Genomic DNA, 21,506 nt, shown 5'->3' on the forward strand with positions numbered 1-21,506 from the left:
CTCGACTCTTGAGGATTTGTCGACTTTGAGTTTTACGGGTTTCACCCATACTACTGGGTTTTACCGCAGTAGTTCCCGACTTCCCTGTGTCGTCCAGTGGAACGACCGGGGTCTGGCACTTTTGGGGTTTCTTTGAAGGGGTCGAGGCCGCATTCTCAAAGACCCATCATTTTTCTTCTAAAATCCTCTGATTTTGTAGGACATTGAACCAATTCAGTCGATGTATCAGATGATGATGATGGAGATCTATGTCTCAACTTTTTAGAAGATGACGATGAAGATCGCCTCGATCTACTATGAGATCGGGATCTCTTGAGTCTTTTGTGACATTCCAATTCTTTTGAATCAGACGTTTGTCTTTTCGACAAGGCCTTCGAAGTGGCCTTCGCCTCCTGCCTCACCGCTAGTTTAACTTTCCTCTCACAGAGGGCCTTCTCCGTCATCGACTGACAGGAACAACAGTCGCTGGTTCGATGATCTGAACCCAGGCACCAAAGACAAATGTGGTGAGGATCGGTGATCGAAGATGTCAAACTGCAGTCGATACACTTCTTAAACCCAGTCTTGGGTGTAGAAGCAGTAGATGACATTTTGAACCGTTCACGAGTGTGAAGCAATTGGAAAAACGGAATGAAGCCAACGGGCGCGGCTCGAGCTACTTATACCAGCAGTGATGTCGACACGGAATGGAGCCCATTGAGGGACAATCGGCGCCACGTCCTCGAGCACAGCGCCCTCTGCCAAAAAAAAAATTGTGAAGCTGGTGATAACGAATATCACAAGTTGAGGAATACGTAGGACACAATCCATTCGAAATAGGGATACTGCCGGAATCCCTGAGAGGTAACCATTATCCCTCTTCCCTAACCTAACACGCCGAGCACGGACTGCAGGTTGTATAGCCGCTATCCATGCTGAACCAGGACAGGAAGATACTTGCAGCTGTGTTGGCAAATAGACTGAGACATGTTATTAATAACCTTATACATACAATCTCAGAAGGCTCCTCCGCGTCATAGAGCAAACCGAAGGACTCGCAAGAAGTTGCAATTGTCTCATTAGATGCAGTGAAGGCCTTCAATTCTGCCAACTGGCCTTGGCTGAGGGCAGCCCTAAAATAATATGGAATAGGACTCGGGTACCTGAAGTGGGTGAAACTACTGTACAGTACCCCACTAGCCAGAGTCAAGACGGGAGCAATCATTTCAGAGAGGTGGCAACTCAGCAGAAGCACCAGACAGGGCTGCCATTGGTCTCGGATGCTATTTATCATCGCACTAGAACCCTTAGCGATATATCTGAGGCAACAATACAAGACGGAGGGAATCTACACGAAAGGAGGGCCACATTTAATATCAATGTGTGCCGACGATATGCTGTTATACTTAGAAGTAATGGAGTGATTTTCGTTTCTCTCTGGCATTAGCCTAAGAAGTCGTGTATATATTACCGTTGGGGAGATAAAATGGGATTCCGCGAGAAAATTTACCAGTATTACAAATACCTTGGGAGACTAGAACCTTTAGATACTTGGGGATTGATATCTATCAAACTGTGGAGGCTGAATATAAACATAACACAGAGAAGGCAGTGGCAAACATTGAGAATAGCATGAGATTCTGGGCTAAGCTCCCTTTGGCCATGGTAGGGAGGGTGGCACTTTTGAAGATGGTAGTATTGCCTAGGTTATTACATTTTTTTGGGAATGTCACATACATGATACCCAAGCGATTCTTTATTAAATTTCAGAGCATATGTAGAGGGGTCATATGGCACAATACCAGGAATAGAATAGCTCTGTGGAAATTGCAGAACATGTATGATGAAGGGGGCATAACATTGCCCAACTTTGATGTCTATTATCTGGCCAGCCAATTACAATATGTGGCTAACGGATGACTCCAGATTTTTGAGGTCTGAATGTGTTCCGTTCTTTTTGAAAGAATGGATATGGCTGCCAAAATCAGAGCTAAAAGGGTGCACGAGGATGTTGGCACTGGAATGGAAGATGTGACACAAGGCTTGCCAGGCCATGGAGAAACAATTTGATATCTCAGAACGGGGGCACGAGGTCTCTCTGAACTGCTGAGGTCCAGTGTGGGGAAGGAAGTGACCCAGCTGAGACTGGACTGGGAAGAGGAAGCTGGGGAACCCATGATTGATGGGTTATGGGAGAGGGTCCAGAGATGCCATAAAAAGTGGCTAGGAATGCAAGGCTGCAACAGATCCAGCTTCATGTCACCCACCGAGCATACATGACCCCCCCCAGAGGATTGCTCGATTAAAGAGCGCAGAAGTACAAATATGCCCCAAATGTGGTGAAGTTAACGCAGGGATGATGCATATGTTCTGGGCATGCCCGGAAATTGGAAAATTCTAGGGAGAAGTAGCCCACCGCTTAACCGAGAAGTGGATCACGCTAGATGTGGAATCTGTGTGGGCATGCATGGTAGGGGGTTTTCTAGACTGCACAAACTGAAACACGTGAGTAAACTCAAGGACTTGGCCTACATACTTGCCAAGTGCAGAATTGCCATGGGTTGGAAAGCAAACTGACCAAAGGTAGAGGTCTGGTGACACGATCTCCAAAAATGGGCAGAAGTGGAAATGGCGGTATGAGCAAAGTGGTAACTCTGATGGCCTAGAGACACTTAGTGGCCAAACTGTCTGGGTCCACCCAGGCCTGCCTGAGTGAACATGATTCCTCTGGGAATACAGAGGGGGAGGTACCCCTAGAGGAAACCGGCAGAGGGCAAAGTGGAGTAGGCTCGAGTTAAGGGGGAGGGTAATGGGGAGGCAGTGGACATTTCACGATACTGTATGATACTTGAAGTTATGATATACACTGTTGTTTTTTTTTTTGTGGATTGGTTGTAAAAGTTAATAAAAATTGTTTAAAAAAAGACTGCCAGGATCTTTCCCAGTGAAGCTCTGCTCCTATGACCTGATCTCAAGAAGGCCTTCATTGGTACTTCGAACCCTGGACAGGTGGGAGCAACGAGTCTCGCACTTGCTCGAGGATCTGTGCCTTCGGAAGTGTCCCTGGACCAACTGGAGGACTGACCAGTTCTTTCATGGGCTATCTTGTTGTAGCTGTCGTGATGCAGTGTGTATTCCCCCTTTTATTCGCTTGAAAAACATCTTCTACATTCACATCATCAGATCTTTACTTCATGCATTTGCTGCTTCTTCCCTTTACTTGGTCTGCATCTTTATATTGTTATTGTGGCAATAAATATCAAGTTAGATGTAGGGATCGAGTCGAGGGGGTAGAGGGAAGAGTATGGGTTAGAAAAGAGGGATAGATGGGTGACTCGCCCCATCCCTCCTCCCCCTCAAGACAAAGTGAATGTTAGAAAAAGTGAAAGACAGAATTAAAGTTATGAAGACGTAAACGTCACAAAGTGAATGTACGGTGCAGTAAAGACTTGCATCTCGTTCCATAGGCTCTTGCATGAATTCACATGCTCATGAATATTCCCCATAATCAAGCTGGGAATCCTCTGTAGGCTAAGCTAAAGCTTTAAGCTAAAACCGCTAGTCTCCTCTATAGCCTGTCGGTGTCCTTTGACTCATACTGCCCACTGCTAATGACACTTGTCCTAAGCTATACCACAGTTGGCCATACTCGGATTTGACCACATGTTTAAAGTGTTGGAGTACTCGTGCTCTGCTCCTCGAAAATCCTTAGTTTTTGGCTGTTTTCTGAAGAAATCTACCATCTTTGTTGTCAACCATCATGCAATGACTAACGAAAGCGATCTTCACTCACGTCTGATCTTCAGCTTGTGGCGCCACAAGTAGATATGTAATATCTACATTCAGCCGCTGATTCGCCTCATCTATTCCTTCAGTTTTCGGTGCTATTCTTATGCCGACGACACTCCGATCCTGGTCCGTTTGGATCAGGAACATGATGCGGTGGCCACAAAGTTTCGTGAGTATCTGCCGGCAGTAGGAGACTGGATGAATGCAAATTGGCTGAAGCTGAATGGGGACAAGACTGAAGTCTTGGTGGTGGGTTCTTCTCTGATCACTGTGGAATGGTCGGGTTCTTTCTGGGCTTCCACTTTGTGACTGTCCTACTCCGGTAAAGGTGGTTAAGAATCTTGGGGTATTTCTGTCAGCTGATCTGTCGGTCAACGCAGGTTATTGCTGTTTTTAAGACTGTTCATTCTCGGGGTTCTTTGCTGTGTCCTACCTTTTTTCCGGAAAAGCTGTGGCCCCTGGTGGTATTCTCCTTTATTACCAGCTAGCTGGATCACTGCAATGCACTCTTATCTAGCACAACCTCTTAGGGTGATGCATCGTCTCCAATTGCTGCAGAATTTAGCGGCCAGGGTGGCTACTGCGTCATTTATGGTGCTCATTGAAGTCCGTTACTTGGGGCACTGCATTGGCTCCCAGTGTCCCAAGAATCGAATTCAAGGCCATGTGTCTAGTACACCGTGCTTTCTCTAAACAGGGACCTGAATATCTGCAGGATAAGTTCTCTCTATATGTCCCTGGCAGACCCTTGCGGTCCGGAAATGCTAAACTATTAGCTATCCCAAAGATGGGGCCCGCCTTGGTCGGCGAGCATTTTCTTGTGCGGCCAGCCGGCTTGGAATGAGCTACCTCCTGAATTGAGAGCGGAAGTAGATCATTTTAAATTCAGGAAAGCTCTAAAAACATGGTTGTTATAAGGTTCCCTGTTATGGTTCGTATTGCGTTGCTTTTCTTGCGCCAAGATACCTTTTGGATGTGTGTAACAAATTGCCCTAACATAAAAACATAACAGCACAATGGAAACGGCAAGTATGAGGTGTGCCAGCCATAGGTGGCGCTCGAGCAAATGAGACTGAAAATGGATATTTTTATAGAAGCAACACTAGCTGCTGCATGGTAGTGGAACTGGTGGGTACCTCAGGCCTACTGCAAAATAACAAGAGAAAACAGCGGGGGGTGTATAGTTCCACTAATTCAATGCGCTGCTAATTCGAGAGTTGAACAAACCACAAATATGTTAGTCCCAATGTAAACGAATCAATTGGCTGAAACATGAGTAGTTTTAATAAATTCTTGTATTGGATTCTTCTATTTAAGACTGGGAGAAGTCTGCCGACACGTGTTTCGACCAAGAACGGTCTTTCTCAAGGCAAGACTCTACAGAAATGCATGTGTAGAAGGTGGGAGGTCAGGGGCACAGATGGCTGAATGTATTTGATGCTATCCCTGCCATCTGTGCCCCTGACCTCCCACGTACGTTGACCTCCAATTTACTTTGGCACTTCTACACATGCATGTCTGTAAAATGTTATGTACAATGTTACACTGGTTTTTGTTATGTTTTGCTTGTGAAATGTAGACTCTTGCCTTGAGAAAGACCGTTCTTGGTCGAAACACGTGCCGGCAGACTTCCCCCCAGTCTTAAATAGAAGAATCTAATACAAAAACATAACCGGCCCAGGCTTGGGCCTTGCTTGGAAAACCATGGCAGATGCCACAAAGAAAATCCTCTTCAGGTCCTGTGAAAGCTGCGGCCTTAAGAATATTTTCATTGAGGATCTGCATCTCAAGTGCCTTTACTGTCTTCATCCCGACCATGATGTGGACGGCTGTTCAATCTGCCAATCCTTTTCGCCAATGACACGGAAGGACCCCATCCGAGCTTGGTGGCATGGATCGAGGAGGGGCAGGCCTCTGGCGCGGCCTCCGGGGCATAGTCTTACCTCTTCAAGGGGTGGCAGGTTCACAGAGTGTACTCCTTCTAATAGGTCAAGGTCCTTTGAGGATACTTCCTTGGTGAATATCCAAAAGAAGGCAAAATCTCACACTCCATTGGTCTCCGTTGCTGCAGGACCTAGTTCAGAGAGCGGCCAGTCTGTCGAAATGCAGGTGGACTACCTCTGTCGGCAAAAATTGCTGGCCTTGTCAAAACAAAGTCGTGGAAAAGCAATTCGTCAAGACTGGTCACCAGCTCCACCGGCATGAGCCTCGTCGACAACTTCATCCAACACTTGCCCTGTCGACTAGCACTGCTTTGACTCTGTCTGCGAAGTCTACCAAAACAAGTTTTCCTTCGGCAAAGGTTCACCAGCGACCGTCCCCTTTAACTCTGCAACGGTCACCATGCCCATTGTCTCTCTGCCTATTAGGCCTCCGTCAGTAGGTTTACAATGATCCAGTCAGCAATGTCTCCTGTTGCTACTCCGCAGGCCCCAGGCTTTACCTCTTTGCTGAGGGGCTCTGATTTGGAGAGGGAGCTACCTCCAGCTCTGGACTTCTGCCCAGACCCACGCAGGCTCCACCACTTTTACTTGGACTACTCTGGGATCCTCCAAAAGGTCAACAGCCATCTTCACCAGTTCTGACAGAGGACTTCTACTCTGATCAGGAAGGGAGCCATGACAAACCCAACCCTTTTCTTCCTGTACCTCATCAAGGGTCACTGGCCCGCAGGCCTTCATACCAGTTCAGCCCTGCAAGGGGCTCCAGCCCAAGTCCTGCTCCTGCCCCAAGGGACATGTTGTTGGACAGTCTAACCACCCGTCACACGCTAGTAGCTGAAATTCAGCAGTGACTGCCCACTGCTTCTCTCCCTTCTCCCGCAAGAAGTCCTCCTCGGCATCTGCTGACACCACCTCATAAGGCCCATGTTACCCCTCGGCCAGGGCCTCTGCCTCCTATCATTGAGGAGCCAGTCCAAACTGACGTACACCAGTACTTGCACAAATGAGTTTGACAACTACGTTCCCGTGGATGGGGATCCTCCGGATGTGCATGTGCCCTCCAGGACCTCTCCCCTGGACAAAATTGGCTCTTTGCACTCGGTCATCTTGAATGCTGCCAAACTCTTCAACCTGGTGCCAGAACTGAAGAAAAAAGATTTCCTTTAACAGTGGGGGTCTTCCAAGAGGACCATAGTATCAATCCCTTTATTGGATGGCATATGGGAGGATGGCTTGGCAGTCACGAAGGCTCGTAATACCACGCCTGCTAAGCATGACCGGTTGGAGAAGTAGGAGCAGCCCCTAGGTGTATCGGATCCCAGCTTTCGCCGGACTCTGTTCGGCCATCGCCAGAACGAGGTACTCCAATCCCTTCTTTGAGGGTGCCTCCGGACCAGGAGGGCAAGAAGCCTGATGCTGCAGGAAAGCGCATCATCACCACAGCAGCTTCTACAATCGATGCTGCCAACTCCGTTGCCGTCCTGTCTGGATACGACGGGGAGCTCTGGTACAACCTACTGCCCATCCACAACTTCCTCTCTGACAAGAAGGCCGAAGCCTTGGCCTTGTTCTGTGCCCCCAACAGAATCCAGAACCTCAGCAGTGGTCTCTAGAGAAATCTGAGTTGGTTGGAGGGGAGGCGGCTGCTAAGCCAACATACAGATTACTCCCCCCTTCCCCCTCTGTTCCATCGCTCCATAGGGTGTCATGGGTGTAAAGTCATGTCCCTAAATCACTCTGTCCTGACTTTATAGTCGGTGGGGGGTCCTGGTCATGGACTGGAATTTAGGGAGTTTACTTGCCTGAAGTTTACTTGACTTTTTAATCATAAGTACAGGCCTCGCCAGTCTCATAAAACCCCTACCTGTGAAGTATGTTATGTTACCGCAAATCAAGGGCCTGAAGGCATATTCGGGAACGGATGACTTTTGGGCACAAGGCCCCAAACACCTCTTAGTGTTGGACTTTATAAGAGCTAGGCAAACTGTTCATGGTTAGATACCTACATGTGCTTCACTGGTTATTGAATAAAAAATATATACATTCATCCTTAGGAGTAAAAAGCATTTCATAGTGTTAGTGTGACCATATTTCACATAGGTTTTCCTCTAGTTTGAAGGTTTAATAAATTGTGTATTTTTATCTCACTGGAATTATTGGTGGTGATCTGTGTGGCCTCATTGTAGCCCTAGATTACTCTCGCATCCCTCACGAGTCCAAGTCTTGTTGCACCGCTACCTACCTTGATTGGCTGGATTTCACTGTCTTAGGTTGGCCTCCCAAAATCCACCCCGGGTTGGTTTTTTGAAATACGTCTTAACAAAATCTATTCCTTGCGGTCCTCCTTTGGGCCTAAACTGCCATGGGAGTCTAAGATGGTGAATCTCTTGGCGGAAGCAATCAATTTGAAGAACACATTTCTTGCCTCCAGTAATGGGTTCTTCCCACACAGATTCCTTATCTAATGCTCATGCCATACATGTAGTTAGCTAGTACATTTCAGTAAACATGTACACATTTCTCTCAGCTGCTGAGCATGAGGTGGCATAAGGGAAAGAGGACTAACGTTAGAGGTGCCAAATGTAATGCTGATGGTCCAACCTCATGGCCTCGGAATGGACTATCGAAGGCTGAGCTACACTGCATATTCTGCTTTGAAACATTTCCCAGATGTGCCACTGTTGCATCATGAATATCTAAGATGAGTAATCTGTGGGAGGAGAATCCAACAGCAATAACATTACTGAGGTAAGTACTTTGTTCTTTGTTCCTACTCCTACTTTGCCTCCACAGTTCAGGTTTAGTGCATGAATCCTGCCTTCATAGGCCATCCTGTAACCACACATGTTGCATTGAAGACTGTTGTATATTCTGACACTCTGCCAATTCACAGCACTTGAAAGGTTTGATCACACTTTCTTTTTTGGTTTCCTTTTCCTTGGCTTCCCAGTTATAGAACACTGTTCTATTTAAGATCCACTGCATCATTTACAAGATGGTGGTTCTGGGGCAACCACCTGTATTTGGCTGAAAAAGTTCATATTTCAGGAGTGCTGATGTTCTAAGGGTAGACCTTTTCGTTTTTTTAAATGTTCCTGCTCTTCTTTCTAGGCCTTTAAGTTCCTGCCGCTGGAGTCTGGAATTCTCCACCCCACTCTTTGTTTATTGCCAACATTAATCAAACTTAGAAAAGCTTAAACATTTGTTTAAATTGGCTTATGCTGAAGTTCTGTACGTGTATACTATTGTTTCTATATTCTGTTTATACTTGAATTATTGTAACTGCTCAATGTAGGAATGCATCCTTTTAAAAAAAATGTTTAGCTTGTATTTCCTATCTTGTACCATACCCCGCTGCTTTTGAACCAGGGTTTTCACACTTAATACACTTTATGAATCAACAAAAAAATTATTTCTGGGGCATTTAATTGTACGCCAAGTGCTTGCAGGTTCTGGTATGTAACCGGTTTGTGCTCTTTGCAGGAATTGCAGCGGGAGAACACCTTTTTGCGAGCGCAATTTGCTGAGCAGTATGAAGCATTTAGGAAGGAGAAGGCAGTGCTGGAGCAGAAGCTTGCTGCATTGGAGACAAATGGAAAAACATCCCAGGAGACCCTTCAAGCATCCACCCAAAAGCATGAACAGGAGATGAAGAAACAAGAGGAGAGGGTACAAAGCAATAGCTCTCAGGGTGGTGGGCTATAGGGTAAATGGATGTGTGTTGTACATTGATAAGGAATGTAGACATGGTAGTCCTGTCAGAGATTTTGGCACACAGCTCTTTAGAGGGAGAAGGCAAGTGTCAACCTTAAGAGGATTCCTGCACTACTCATGCCTGTGAGTCGAGGTAAAAGGATGCTTTCTGTGGTTTCTACTTGGATCTCTGCACCTACCTTCATGCAGAGGTCACCATGAAAACTGAGTGCACGACGGCATCTTGCTGCATTAGCCAACACTGGTGACATTCTGTGCTGCAGAACAATTTTAAAGGTGTTCCTTTTCAATTCCGTGCAGGTAAAGGGACGGGACAAACACATAAACAACCTGAAGAAGAAATGCCAGAAGGAGAGTGAGCAGAACCGTGAGAAGCAACAGAGAATAGAGACTCTGGAACGATATCTGGCAGGGCTGCCCACACAGGAGGACCATCAGAAGCAAAGCCAGCAGGTAGATAACAAGAATTAGGTTCTGGATTAGTCCGAGCCAAGGGTTATGATGGTTTACTAAGGGGGCAGAAGGTTTGCAAAAGCCTTGACTGAGAGGTGAAGCGTAACAGTTCTGTACTAGTGGTGGGGAGGCTGAGACTATTTGAAGGGTATGCGGAAAGAGCACATGAGGTTACACTGCACAAAATAGGTGGTGCCATGGGCACCACTTTACCTTTCAGTTATTCAGTTTTTGGGCACTTGAAGAGCAGGACTTATTGCTCATGATAGCCTTAGCCCTGCCTTAAATTTGTTTCTTGGTTTTTCTCGGGGTTCTAAACCTTCATTTTTACAAATGAGTACCGCTTGGTGAAAGTACAGCCCTTGGTCTGTAGGACTAATCCACTTGGCAGAATACTTTTGACGGTAATATGGTTCAAAATATATAGGGACGTTTTTTAATTGGGCAAGGTAAATAAACATATCTTCAATAGAAGGTAACAGTGGGTATGCGAAGGTACAATCCTCTTTTAGAAAAAGCCTGAATAAAACAAAATTGCAAGGACTTTTTCGAGGGCATTTGTCAAATTTTCCTGTCAGAAAAAAATGGCATAGAGGCTAGTACAAAGCCCTGGTCTGTGGGCATATCCGGCCATCTGTTAGGAAGAGAAGGTTCTTGGGAAGACTCTGCCCTTGCGTTAAGTCCGTAAGAGAATGTGTCTGTCGAGAACTAGGTTTACCATTCAGACCAACCGTACTGGTAAATCTAGTGTAGCAGCCAAGGAAGGGCACTCGAGAGGTGTTGCAAGTAAACATTTTAGCTCATTCAATATGAATGTTAACTCAGTATACTACTCAAAATAGATCTTTGTTTGCTAGTAGGAAAAAAAATGCATAACTGCATGCAAGAATTACATGCAAGTAACTTCCTAAATTGAATAGTTCAGTGTCTTTTAGAATGTGACCCTGCAAAAGTTAGGACAGTGAGTAAACCAATGTTGACCAGTTGCAACCAATGTTGTAAACAAGTTTTATTCTAAAGGGAATACACTTCTGAGTAAAATGTTGTGGTGTAAAGGCAGTAGGCAAGCGCTCATGGTATAGGAAAGCAACCGCTATCTCATAAGGTTTGGAAACTGTTTTGAAAGTCATAGTTTGCTGCTATCAGACAGTATCTGATTAAGAAACCATGTTTCTGATATGTCAGTGTGTGGCAGGAGTGTTGCCTGTGTGGACCCCTGCAGAACCAGAGTGTTTTTTCTAGCTCCATTGAGAAGACGTAGCAAATTTGGCAAAACCCCCTGCCAGACGCTCCGCGTCTGGAGTGTGGCAGGAGTGTGTTGCCTGTGGAGGCTGTGGAAGGCGGCCGCAGCCGAACATGACTGAGAGAACAGGTATCCTGCTAACACGTGCACAGCTCAGGCAGACTGAAGCGCTGGTCAGTAAAAAGCTCCGCCCACCACGCGGAACGTGTGTGGCTGCCCTCCTCGTGATCCCCAAGAAGTCTACGAATCCTACGAGTGAAGTGTCTGGCCGCTGCATCGATGCAAACAATAAAAGTGAAGTGACTGACTGTGGTGCGCGAGGGCACTGCGAGGGTGGGGGTGGAAAGTGGAAGCCCGAAGCTGGCGGAGCATGAAGGAAGCAACGGCAGCGCCAGCAGCTCCACGCCTGACCGCGTTGAGATGAGCGTTGCTGTGGCAGTAGCCTGTGATGGTGCCCGTAATGTAATCGTACAAACGCACATGAACCCCTCCTCAACCACCCTGCTGTCTCACCACCTTAATGAGAATTGTTCATTGTTACCGGCGAACTCAAATGAACCTAGACATAGCGTCTCCCAGCGCAAACACGTTGCTGGAGAGTCTTTGGTTAGCTGTAATGACTAGGTGTAGAACGGAAGCTGAGAGATGGAGCCCACTCCAGATGGAGATCTACGGAATTGGACTGCCGGTCGATTATCTGAGTATACAAACTGAGACGAGAATTTAAAAGACAATTGCTGTCAAATTGACCACGAGTGTATGAACCCGCAAATCAATCTAGAGCAATCTGCAAAAGGAATGCACGGCAAGACAGTAACTTCATTGAAATTGTTGACATGGAAGTCTGTTGCAAGAGCGGGGAAATCGGCATCTGCTAAAGCCAAAGTAACGCTTTAAAGTCACCCAAGAGCAGAAGGGAGTCCCACTATGAAGGAGAGTGGTTACACTAACCATTCCAATCTCCCTCCACAGTGCTATCCGGGTGGAGTGCAAAAGAAATGCAGGGCGCCGACGCAGTGGGTCGATGGAAAGGGACAGGAGTTTGCATAACACCCGACTAATTTCAAAAGCTGACCGTAACGCCACAGGGCATTGCGAATTGGCATTAAAGTAACCGAAGTATGCTCCCCCGGCCACAATCGCACCAGTTCTCAGATGAAGGGGTTACTCAAGATGGCAGCAACAGGGTCGCTGATCCGGACAGTAGTTGATGAAATTTGGAAGCCGGCTTTGGGGCTGAACTTACAAATTGAAAGTCAGGTGCTAACGCCACTCATTCATGCCGAAATTCAATTGCGATAGCTGACCAGGTAATTCGGGAGCTCTTACAAATGCATGCAAAGTTGGCATTACCGCAGCCTGAGCAGCAAACTCTACCCTTGGCTCAAATTAATAAGCCAAAAGCTGATAAGTGGCAAAGAAAGAACAGCGATATGGCCAGTACGAGCCATCTAAATTTGAGGACAGCTGAAATGAGGGATAACGAATGCTTGAAAAGGACACGAAATGAAGCGAGCTCGGAAAACAAGTCTTGTCATTCGCAGAAACGAGTCAAAGTGAGCATGAAAATAAACCAGGCCTTCAAGAACAGAAAAAGCCCCAGACCGAGGCATTGCAATGCCTAGTGCTGGAAACTACTACATCGAAATCAACAGAATCTGATTATGAAAGTACAACTCCTTGTAAGCGGAAAGACAAAGTATTATACTGTCGATCCAGAAAGGCACGGGATGGGCAGGGTGCAAGCGTACTAACAATCGAAAAAGTGATAAATAGCTTAATACCAAATTTAATGTCTGCCACAACGATTGCAGTGGCGCCTCTAACAAAATTGCATGAACTACATGAATCCTGCAAGGACCAAAATACCATGATCGCCCTCCTCAATGCCAACATGATAAAATTGGAGGGTGATTTGGCAGAAATGGCATCTCAAAATCGAATGATGCATCAACAGCTTTATTAAAAGAAGCACTAAACAACGCGGAAGACGAACCCCTTTTCGCTGAAGTCACAAGGAAAGCGTTGAACATTCTAAACAAGGAATAAGACCAAAGAGTCATACCATACAGTAATCGGGGAACTGAGGATCAAGGTATGAAGCGTCAAACACTGCACCAGAGTGATCTTAGAAATCCACAACCATCGCCTAGTATGAGGCAAGCAATGCAGACTTGTGACCTTCAAAGCACAATCAAGAGATGCAGGTGAATTGAGGCCAAAGGAACAGGACCCGGATCAAAGTTCTACTGATTGCAATCAACGCAACGAGAAGGATACAGCTCAGAACGTTAGCCAGAGCCTCCCAACCAGTGCAAAGGCTGATGAGACTGTGCCCGAGATTGATTGAACGACCAAAAGATGGTTCGGCGAAGATAGTTGTGATGCCGCCCATTCTTCCAGAGTGAGAATTCCCTCTTCAGAGAATACCACTACTCCCTCCTTAAACCAAATGCCACTTGTAACAGACCCAATAACAAAGGATGACGAGCAAGGAAAAGGAAAGAAAAAATCTCTGGCAAAAGGCTTTTCAAATCAAGATCAGTCGAATGAGCAAGATTGGTTAGAAATCTTCGAAAAACCTCAAGCCGATCCAAAGAAAGCAAAAAGGCTGAGGGACTGGCCACAAAGCAAGGCAAATGCAAACGGAAAACAAAAAACATGGCTGCTCCAAAAAATAAAAATGCAAAAAATACATCAAATTTCTTTAGAAACATAAAAGCATTAAATGTTACAATTAATAATGCTGATACAAATAAGGAAGTAATGACAAGGATCACTGATGAAGAGCATCAGAAAAATAGATCCTCAAGATTGAACAAATCGCATCTAAAAAATGGGAGGGGAATAGAAGTCGTAGAGTGTAGTGACGAGGAAGATGCCATTGCCGAACTAATGAACTTGTCAACATATAGTATGCCTGATGCAAACATTGAGGGATCAACTGTCGCCAATGACGACGAGATCAGATTATATGCCAATAAGGAGCAGAGAGTAGATGACTCCAGCGATGGTCACAGTGAATGAAGGAAAAGTATCAAAAAGAGCAATGCGGATCATTGAATCACCTGAAAAACCTAATGAGGCTGATCAAAGTGAACCTATGGGCTCTAGCGCAGAGGTGACAGCATTTTACACTATCGAAGAAAAACTGAAACAAGTCTCTGGAAAGAGGATTTGTTGATGAATAAGGTCTCGCAAAGTCAAGCAAACAAGGGCAAACTAATGAGTGAAAAGCCTCCGCAGGATGACTGCACGCAAGCATGAACGAGAGGCAAAGTGTTAGCTAAAGCGACTCTTGCTACCCCAAAGAAGTTGATTGAAGCAAGGTATCGGGGCTCTGCCCGTGAAACCGAAGTGCTTTAGGAGAAGACATCAAGTGCAAGTTACAGACTGTTGATCGAAAGAATAGAGGTGAATAAAACACAACTCCCCCATAAATAGCTAGTTTTCCAGCTATTCCATGCAATTCCAGCCCTAAGGGCGGTCAAGTGCAGAAATCAAAAGGGTGCAACTCCTTGATGAATTGGGGCAAGCAAGAGCATTGTTGCACATCGATTCGCTAAAAGTAGTGAAACAAGTCATGATGTGTGAAAGATTGCTAATGGACGAGGGATTCCAGACCTATGAAGTCGATAATGTTTTACCTCATGCTATGACAGCGGTAGTTAGTAAGCAAGAGGCACAAATGAAATTGAAGTAGATGAATGCAGAACCAGTTAAAGCCAGGTGCACCGATGTTGAAAAAACAAAACCAAGTAGTGACGAAGCAGTGCAAAACGGGGACTGGAAAAGAAAAAAAATGGAAATCACGGTTGAAAATTCACAGCCTAACCCCTCCGCAAACGAGACGGCAAAGCGAGGGATGAGCAGAGGTGAAGCTGGGATTGGCTCGCAAAGGTTTTAAACTTCACACATGAAAGCTAATGCCAAGACTCAAATCAATTGGTGCTCGCAACGTGGAATACACATGGATTTGCCCACTTGATAGACCCGCCGAGAAATGAGCTCCGAACATGTGATATTTTATGCTTTCAAGAGAATTGGTTGTCAATTGTCCATGCATTGAAGGTTGAGTTCGCGATGAATCCAGCTGTGCTGCAAAAGATAGGGTGCCCAATGTCTGGCCAACTAACCCTAGTAAAACTACAAAGTGGGTATAGTATCAAAACAATCAATCCCTCTCCATACATTCAATATGTAAAGCTGGAAGCGACCGTTATAACATCTTAAACAAGAGGTGCACATCTTTAATGTATACTGGAATCACACCGAGCCAAATCAAGGAAATTTAATGGAAGAACTACTTGATGTTGTGGACGGTGTGTTAGCAAATACGGCAACTCCCAACATGGTGAGATGTGGAGATTTAAATATGAAATTGATCGAGATTAATTCAAATAAGCTCGATAAAGTGAAAGTACCAAGGAAAGGGCTAACAACTATAAGTCTATGGCTAGACGAAATGAGTGATCGATCAATTAATATGATGAATGGAAATACGAGTGTTGATATGCCCCAGTTGAGACATGGGAGAGTGGCACCCAGAGGTCGATACTGGATTACTTTTTCATATCTGAGACAATGTCAGCAGAGATCACTGACTTAAGTCCTAAAGACACCAGAAAGTGACCATAACTTAGTGAAGCTCACCTGGCATCGACCAAAGATTCAACTGAAACAAATCTGGATGCAAAATAGATCGCTCGAGCCAGGTAAGAACCGTTTGCGAATGAACAATCGAGACATAACCTCCTCAGTTGGTGCTATCAGACCGCTGCCCGGCACAAGTAAAGAATGTGACGGAATACAGAGAATTTATGGAAATTTACATGGTCAAAAGAAAAGGGCCATGGAAAGCACAATTTAAGAAACATAAATGCAACGAACAAGTGGCTGACAAGAAAAGAGAATTAAGGAAAACCTGCAGGAGAATAAGAAGACAACCAAGGAAACAAACCAAAGTATAAGATCAATACAAAACACATAAAAATTGGTTAAATTAATTAAGAACAATGGAGCAAAACTATGTCGAAGCCATCCTGAAGGCCCTATAGCAAAGGAACTTGCGCGGCTTCTGGACGCTGATTAACGATCTTGATAATCCTTCGAATAGATTAATGAAGAACTGGTCAATGAAAACCAGTGGGTAGAACATTACAGCCAACTACTTAAACTGACATTCAAAAGCACACATATCCCACTAACATAGCCGTGGGATTTAAAATTCGAACTGGAAGACATTAAGAATTGCATCCAAAACTGTAGTTCCTCTCGGGCAGCAGGGCCCGATGGTCTTTCGAACAAAATGTTGAAATATAACATCGATGAGTGGTCTGAATTTTGTAACATCTTATTCCAAAACATAATCCAGGAAGCGAGAGTACCCGCCACGTGGACGGAAAGCATCATAGTTCCAATTTTTAAGAAAGGCTGCCGAACAGATCCAACAAATTACAGGCAGATTGCCTTGTTAGACGTGGTGGGAAAAATATTTGCAAGCCTGTTATTAGACCAATTGTCGGTTGGGGTAAGATCTGAAAAAGCAATGGACGAAAGACAAACTGGGTTCGTAAAAGGCGTTGGATGCAGCTTGAACCTTTTTTTGATTAACATCCTAAAAATAGATGCCATCAGCACAGGTAGGAAAATCTACCTGGCATTCATTGACCTAGCTCACGCCTTTGATGGCATAGATCGCAAGATTTTATGGTCGAAATGAGTAAAAAAAGGATGTTCAGCAAGTTTAATCCTGGCAACAAGAGAACTTTATTTGCAAACAAAGGTGAGGATTCGCCTATGCAACGAAGGTACTCTCCGAGGCAATTCCAACAGCCCGTGGCGTAAAACAAGGGTGCCCTCTGGGGGCGATGCTATTTAATTCTATATTTCAGAAGTTGGTGCAGCTTTAGCAGAAGTAAGATCTTCACTACCAAAGCTGAATGGCATGCAAATCAGCTGGATACTATATGCAGACGATAGTTATCCTAGACTTGACCCCAATAGGGTTGCAATGAAAACTAAATGCCCCGAAGCCTTACACCGAGGAAATTGGGTTGGAAATAAACTCTGCAAAATCAGAGATCTTGGTCATCGAAAATCAAAGGAAAGTCTACTAAAAATAATTGTTTGTTGGACCTTGTGCGCTGATCAGCTAAAGCAAGTAGACTGCTGCAAATACCTAGGAACGTACATTAATTCAAGCATTAGAGTTGAACCAATTTTAATCAAAGTGCTAAGTAAATGTAAACAACTGACTGCACAAGCCATTCGATTACACTGCAGATCTGGGAAATTCTCCAGCATGGGGTCTGGCCTGAATTCACATGCTCATGAATATTCCCCGTCAGGCTGGGAATCCTCGGTAAAGAGAAAATCCGTTTCAGTTTTGTTTCTGAACTTTCTCCTAATAACCAATCACTGGTCTCTGGATCATACTGCCCCCAGCCAATGACTCCTCTACCTATGCCCCTCCTCTGGCAGCCATCTTCAGATTTTTACCGCACGTTCAAGTGTTGGGAGTCCTCGTGCTATAACTCTTGAGCTTTTACTGCGTTTTGCGATATTTTTTTTTTTTTTCAGAGTTGAACCTCATTTTTTCGGTCAATCGAGCCTCCAACTCCAGTTTCTACTTCCGATCAACGGGGACCCGTTTCGGAATTTTCGATGCCCCTAAAGGGCGAAGTTTTCATCGAGTCCCTCTTCTTGGAGGATTCCAGAAGATTCTTTGAGGCCTACCCCGCGTGGACATGGCCCAGGAAAAAGGGAGCACGACACCGGGTTCCAAGCTGTTCAGGAGCTGCCCTGGATGCGGATTGCAGAATGTCTTCAAGGAGGACGAGCATTCTAGATACCTCTACTGCCTTCACAAAGACAAAACGCAAGTGGAGAAGCAGATCCGCCTCACCGGCTGGCTGGATGGGAAGAGGCTAGCAGCAGGTGAGAAGAAGAGGTCTGAACGGTCTTCTAAGACCTTTGAGGGCGCCCCGGCGACTTAGGCCCAACAAAAGGCAAAGCACCGCGGGCACCAAATGGTCGGGCTCTCAGCTGCCAGTCAGGGTGCACTTTCACCAACGCCATCAACCACGAGCCAACGCTCTGGCTCACGGGGGGAGGGGTCTGAGAACCTGGGTAAGCTTCGGTCGATCCCAATGGAGACAGCCGAGGGGGAGCGAGGCAGCGACCCCTCCCCCACCAAGCTGAAGGCCTCGGGCGCATCCAAAGTCATCAAGGCTTTGATTCACCTGGCTAAGGCCTCTATCAAGGGAGTCGTGGCGGCCCTGGCCAAGCCTGTGGAGGTCACCCCAGTGGAGGCGACCTCGGGCCCAGAGTTTCCCTGCCATTGCAGAGGGAATCCTCTTTTCAGCCCATCGATAAGACCGCCGTGAAAACCCCGGTGAAAATGAAGGGTGGGGCGGTGGCCATCACGGACACGGATACAGCTTCTGAATAGGAGCTGGCTGAAGTCGTGAAGATCCTGGACAAGAGGTCAGAGGAAGTCCGGTCCCACAGGAGGGATCCTGATGAGGCGGACGAAGAAAGCGACGGTGACACCGACGAGGTTCCCATGGTGGCGGAGGATTCCGCTCCCCAACTGTCGCAGCCAGTGCCTGGGCCACAGGACGGCTCAGGAGCAATCCTGACGGCTATCCAGGCCTTGTGCACAGAGATGAGGACAAGGTTGCCTTTACCCCCAACGGACGACACAGCGGAGCCTGGACCGTCAGGAAGCCCTCCAAGCAAGCGGAGGAGAAATCCTCCCCATCGCCCTTCCAGCCTACGCGGCCCTCAAGGCCTTCATTCCCTTTCCCGGATCTGCGGGATGACACTGGAACATAGACAGCTACGACGGGGACGGATGATGGAAGGCCCATCCCGTCGTCACCATCCTCCCCTCCAACCAAATACCCCCCCCCCCCCCCCACCGGGCTTCCCCGCCCGACGAAATTGGCTCCTTTCACGCCATGATCGCCAGGGCATCCGAGCTCTTTCAGCTCTGCCCAGTGGAACAGAAGAACAAAGGTTTCTTCTATCAAAGGTGTGAGGCCAAGAGGAAGACGGTCCTCTCGGTCCCGTTGCTTGACGACATCTGGGACGAGGGGCTGGAGCTCCTGAAGAACCAGTCCATGACGAGAAGTAGTACCGGGTCCCAGATTCCGCCCACATGTGACTTAGGGCGTAGCCGAATCCGGATTCGGCCGTCTCGGCGGCGGCGGCCAAGAAGAAAGCAGCGGGGGCGACGGCTTCAACTTAGACCTCCCCGCCGGACGGCGAGGGGAAGAAATTGGATGCCATGGGACGACGGGTCATCTCGTCACCGGCGACCACGATTAAAATGGCAAACACCCTCGCGATTGTGGCCCGCTACGACAGGGAGCTGTGGTTTAAGATCGCTCCTCTGCTGAACTTCCTCCCGGACGACAAGAGGGCTGAGGCCCTGGCGATACTGCAGGAAGGCGAGGTGGCGTCGGACCACGCCATAACGGTGGCCACGGACATTGCTGACAACCAGCTTCCGCCATATGGGCAACAGTGTTTGCCTTCGCCGGCGTGGTTGGCTCAAGGCAACCGATTTCCGCCAGGACGTGCAAACCAGAGTTTTGGACATGACTTTCGACTGAAACAACTTGTTTGGCAAGACAGTGGACGAGTCACTTCAGGCTATCAAGGCCAACACGGATACGGCACGGGCCAACAACTGCCGCCCTTTCAGAACTCTAGAGGCAAGCAAGGTGCCTCCAAAGGATTCGGCGGCGGCTCCTCGATGTACCGCCAGGTGGCCCGCTCCTCTTCGCAGGATGCCTACAGAGAACATGGCAAGTCAGGAGGATCTCGTCGTTGTCAAGGAGGCCAAAGTGGCAAGGCCACTACCAAGCAGGACTGAACCGGCCGTAGCGTCGGGCCCCCACCTGAGTGCCCTGGTGGGAGGCCGGCTGGCGAAGCTCGTCAGCGTGTTCTAGTCCATCTCCACCGACCAATGGGTGCTGGATACTCTGGCCGGCGGGCACACTCGTTTTATAAGTGCCCCCGCATTCCTCCCGTGGCCAGGAAGGAAAACCACATCCCTCAACTGCTGCTGGAAGTAAGGGCGAAGCTGGAGAAAGGAGCCATTGAGCTCGTCCCAAAGAGGCTACGGGGCTCGAGTGTACTCGCGATACTTTCTCGTAAGGAAGAAGACTGGCGGACCTTCGTCTCTTAAACAAGTACATCAAGTCCCAAAAGTTCCAGATGGTCACTCTCCAGCACGTGCTGAGACAGCTGGAGGAGGGCGACTTCCTATCGTTGCTGGACTTGGAGGATGCTTACTTCCACATCCCCATTCTAAAAGGACATCAAAAGTTCCTCAGATTCGTAGTCCGAGGACGGCACTACCAGTTCAAGGCTCTCTCCTTCGGATTGAAGTCGGCGGCCAGGGTATTCACCAAGTGCCTAGCATCAATAGCGGCTGCGCCTCCAGGGGATCCACGTCTACTCCTACCTGGACAATTAGCTCATTCGAGCAAGGACGAGGTAACTTGACGTCGGACGCACAGAGAAGACCCTCCAGCTACTCACGGATCTGGGATTTTCCATCAACTACGCGAAATCCCACTTGGTCCCGTCACAAGTCGCACTGTTTCTGGGAGCCAGGCTCGACAGTGGCGCGATTGGCCTCACCGTCGGAGGAAAGGACGAAGGCCATCCGGGGCAAGGTGAAACCACCGTCTGCCATGGATGTGGCCAGGGTGAGGTCAATCAAGTCCCTTCTCGGCATGATGTCCTCGTGCATCTACCTTGTGTGCCTGTGCAGGCTGCGGATGCGTCCACTGCAAGAGTTCCTCGACGCCCGTTGGATGCAAGCGGCGGGCAGCTTCGAAGACAGGATCTCGCTCAACGAGACCTTCCGGCAAGCAATGCGCGTGGGGATGGATTTCCAGACCCCCGCACACCAGGAGACGGTGATGACAGATGCCTCCCTGGAGGGGATGGGGAGCGCACGCCGGAGATCTCCACGCAAGAGGCCTTTGGCTCCCGGAGGAGAAGTCACTATACGTCAACGTCCTGGAGCTCAGAGCCGTGTTCTGGGCCCTCGGGTCGGTCCTTCTGTCCCTCAAGGGCAAGGTGGTGAGGATCTTCACCGACAACACCACCATGATGTTCTACATCCGGAAGCAGGGAGGCCGAGATCCCCGGCCCTATCCAAGGAGGCCCAGGATCTGTGCCATTGGGCTGTCGCCCAAGGGATGTTTCTGGCACCCTTCCACCTGGCAGGAATAAAGAACCCCCATCGCCGACTCACTCAGCAGGGAGCTACGCTCGTGCCACGAGTGGGAACTGCGGCCGGATGAAGTGAATCTATTCCCATTATTGGGCAATCCCCAGATCGACTTATTTGCGACAGGGAC

General features: G+C 47.5%; 1 protein-coding gene across 3 annotated transcripts in view; it reads left to right on the forward strand.

Annotated features, from left to right (window-relative positions):
* CEP85 (centrosomal protein 85) overlaps positions 1–21,506 on the forward strand; it is a 509,807-nt gene that overhangs the window by 222,833 nt on the left and 265,468 nt on the right. For all 3 annotated transcript variants that reach the window (XM_069622843.1, XM_069622844.1, XM_069622842.1), the window contains 2 exons: positions 9,195–9,380; positions 9,726–9,878. In XM_069622843.1, the coding sequence (XP_069478944.1) occupies positions 9,195–9,380; positions 9,726–9,878 (339 nt within the window). The remainder of the gene's footprint in view (positions 1–9,194; positions 9,381–9,725; positions 9,879–21,506) is intronic.

This window comes from Ambystoma mexicanum, chromosome 11 (assembly GCF_040938575.1).
Source record: "Ambystoma mexicanum isolate Mex_15411 chromosome 11, UKY_AmexF1_1, whole genome shotgun sequence".
Lineage (NCBI taxonomy): Eukaryota > Metazoa > Chordata > Amphibia > Caudata > Ambystomatidae > Ambystoma > Ambystoma mexicanum.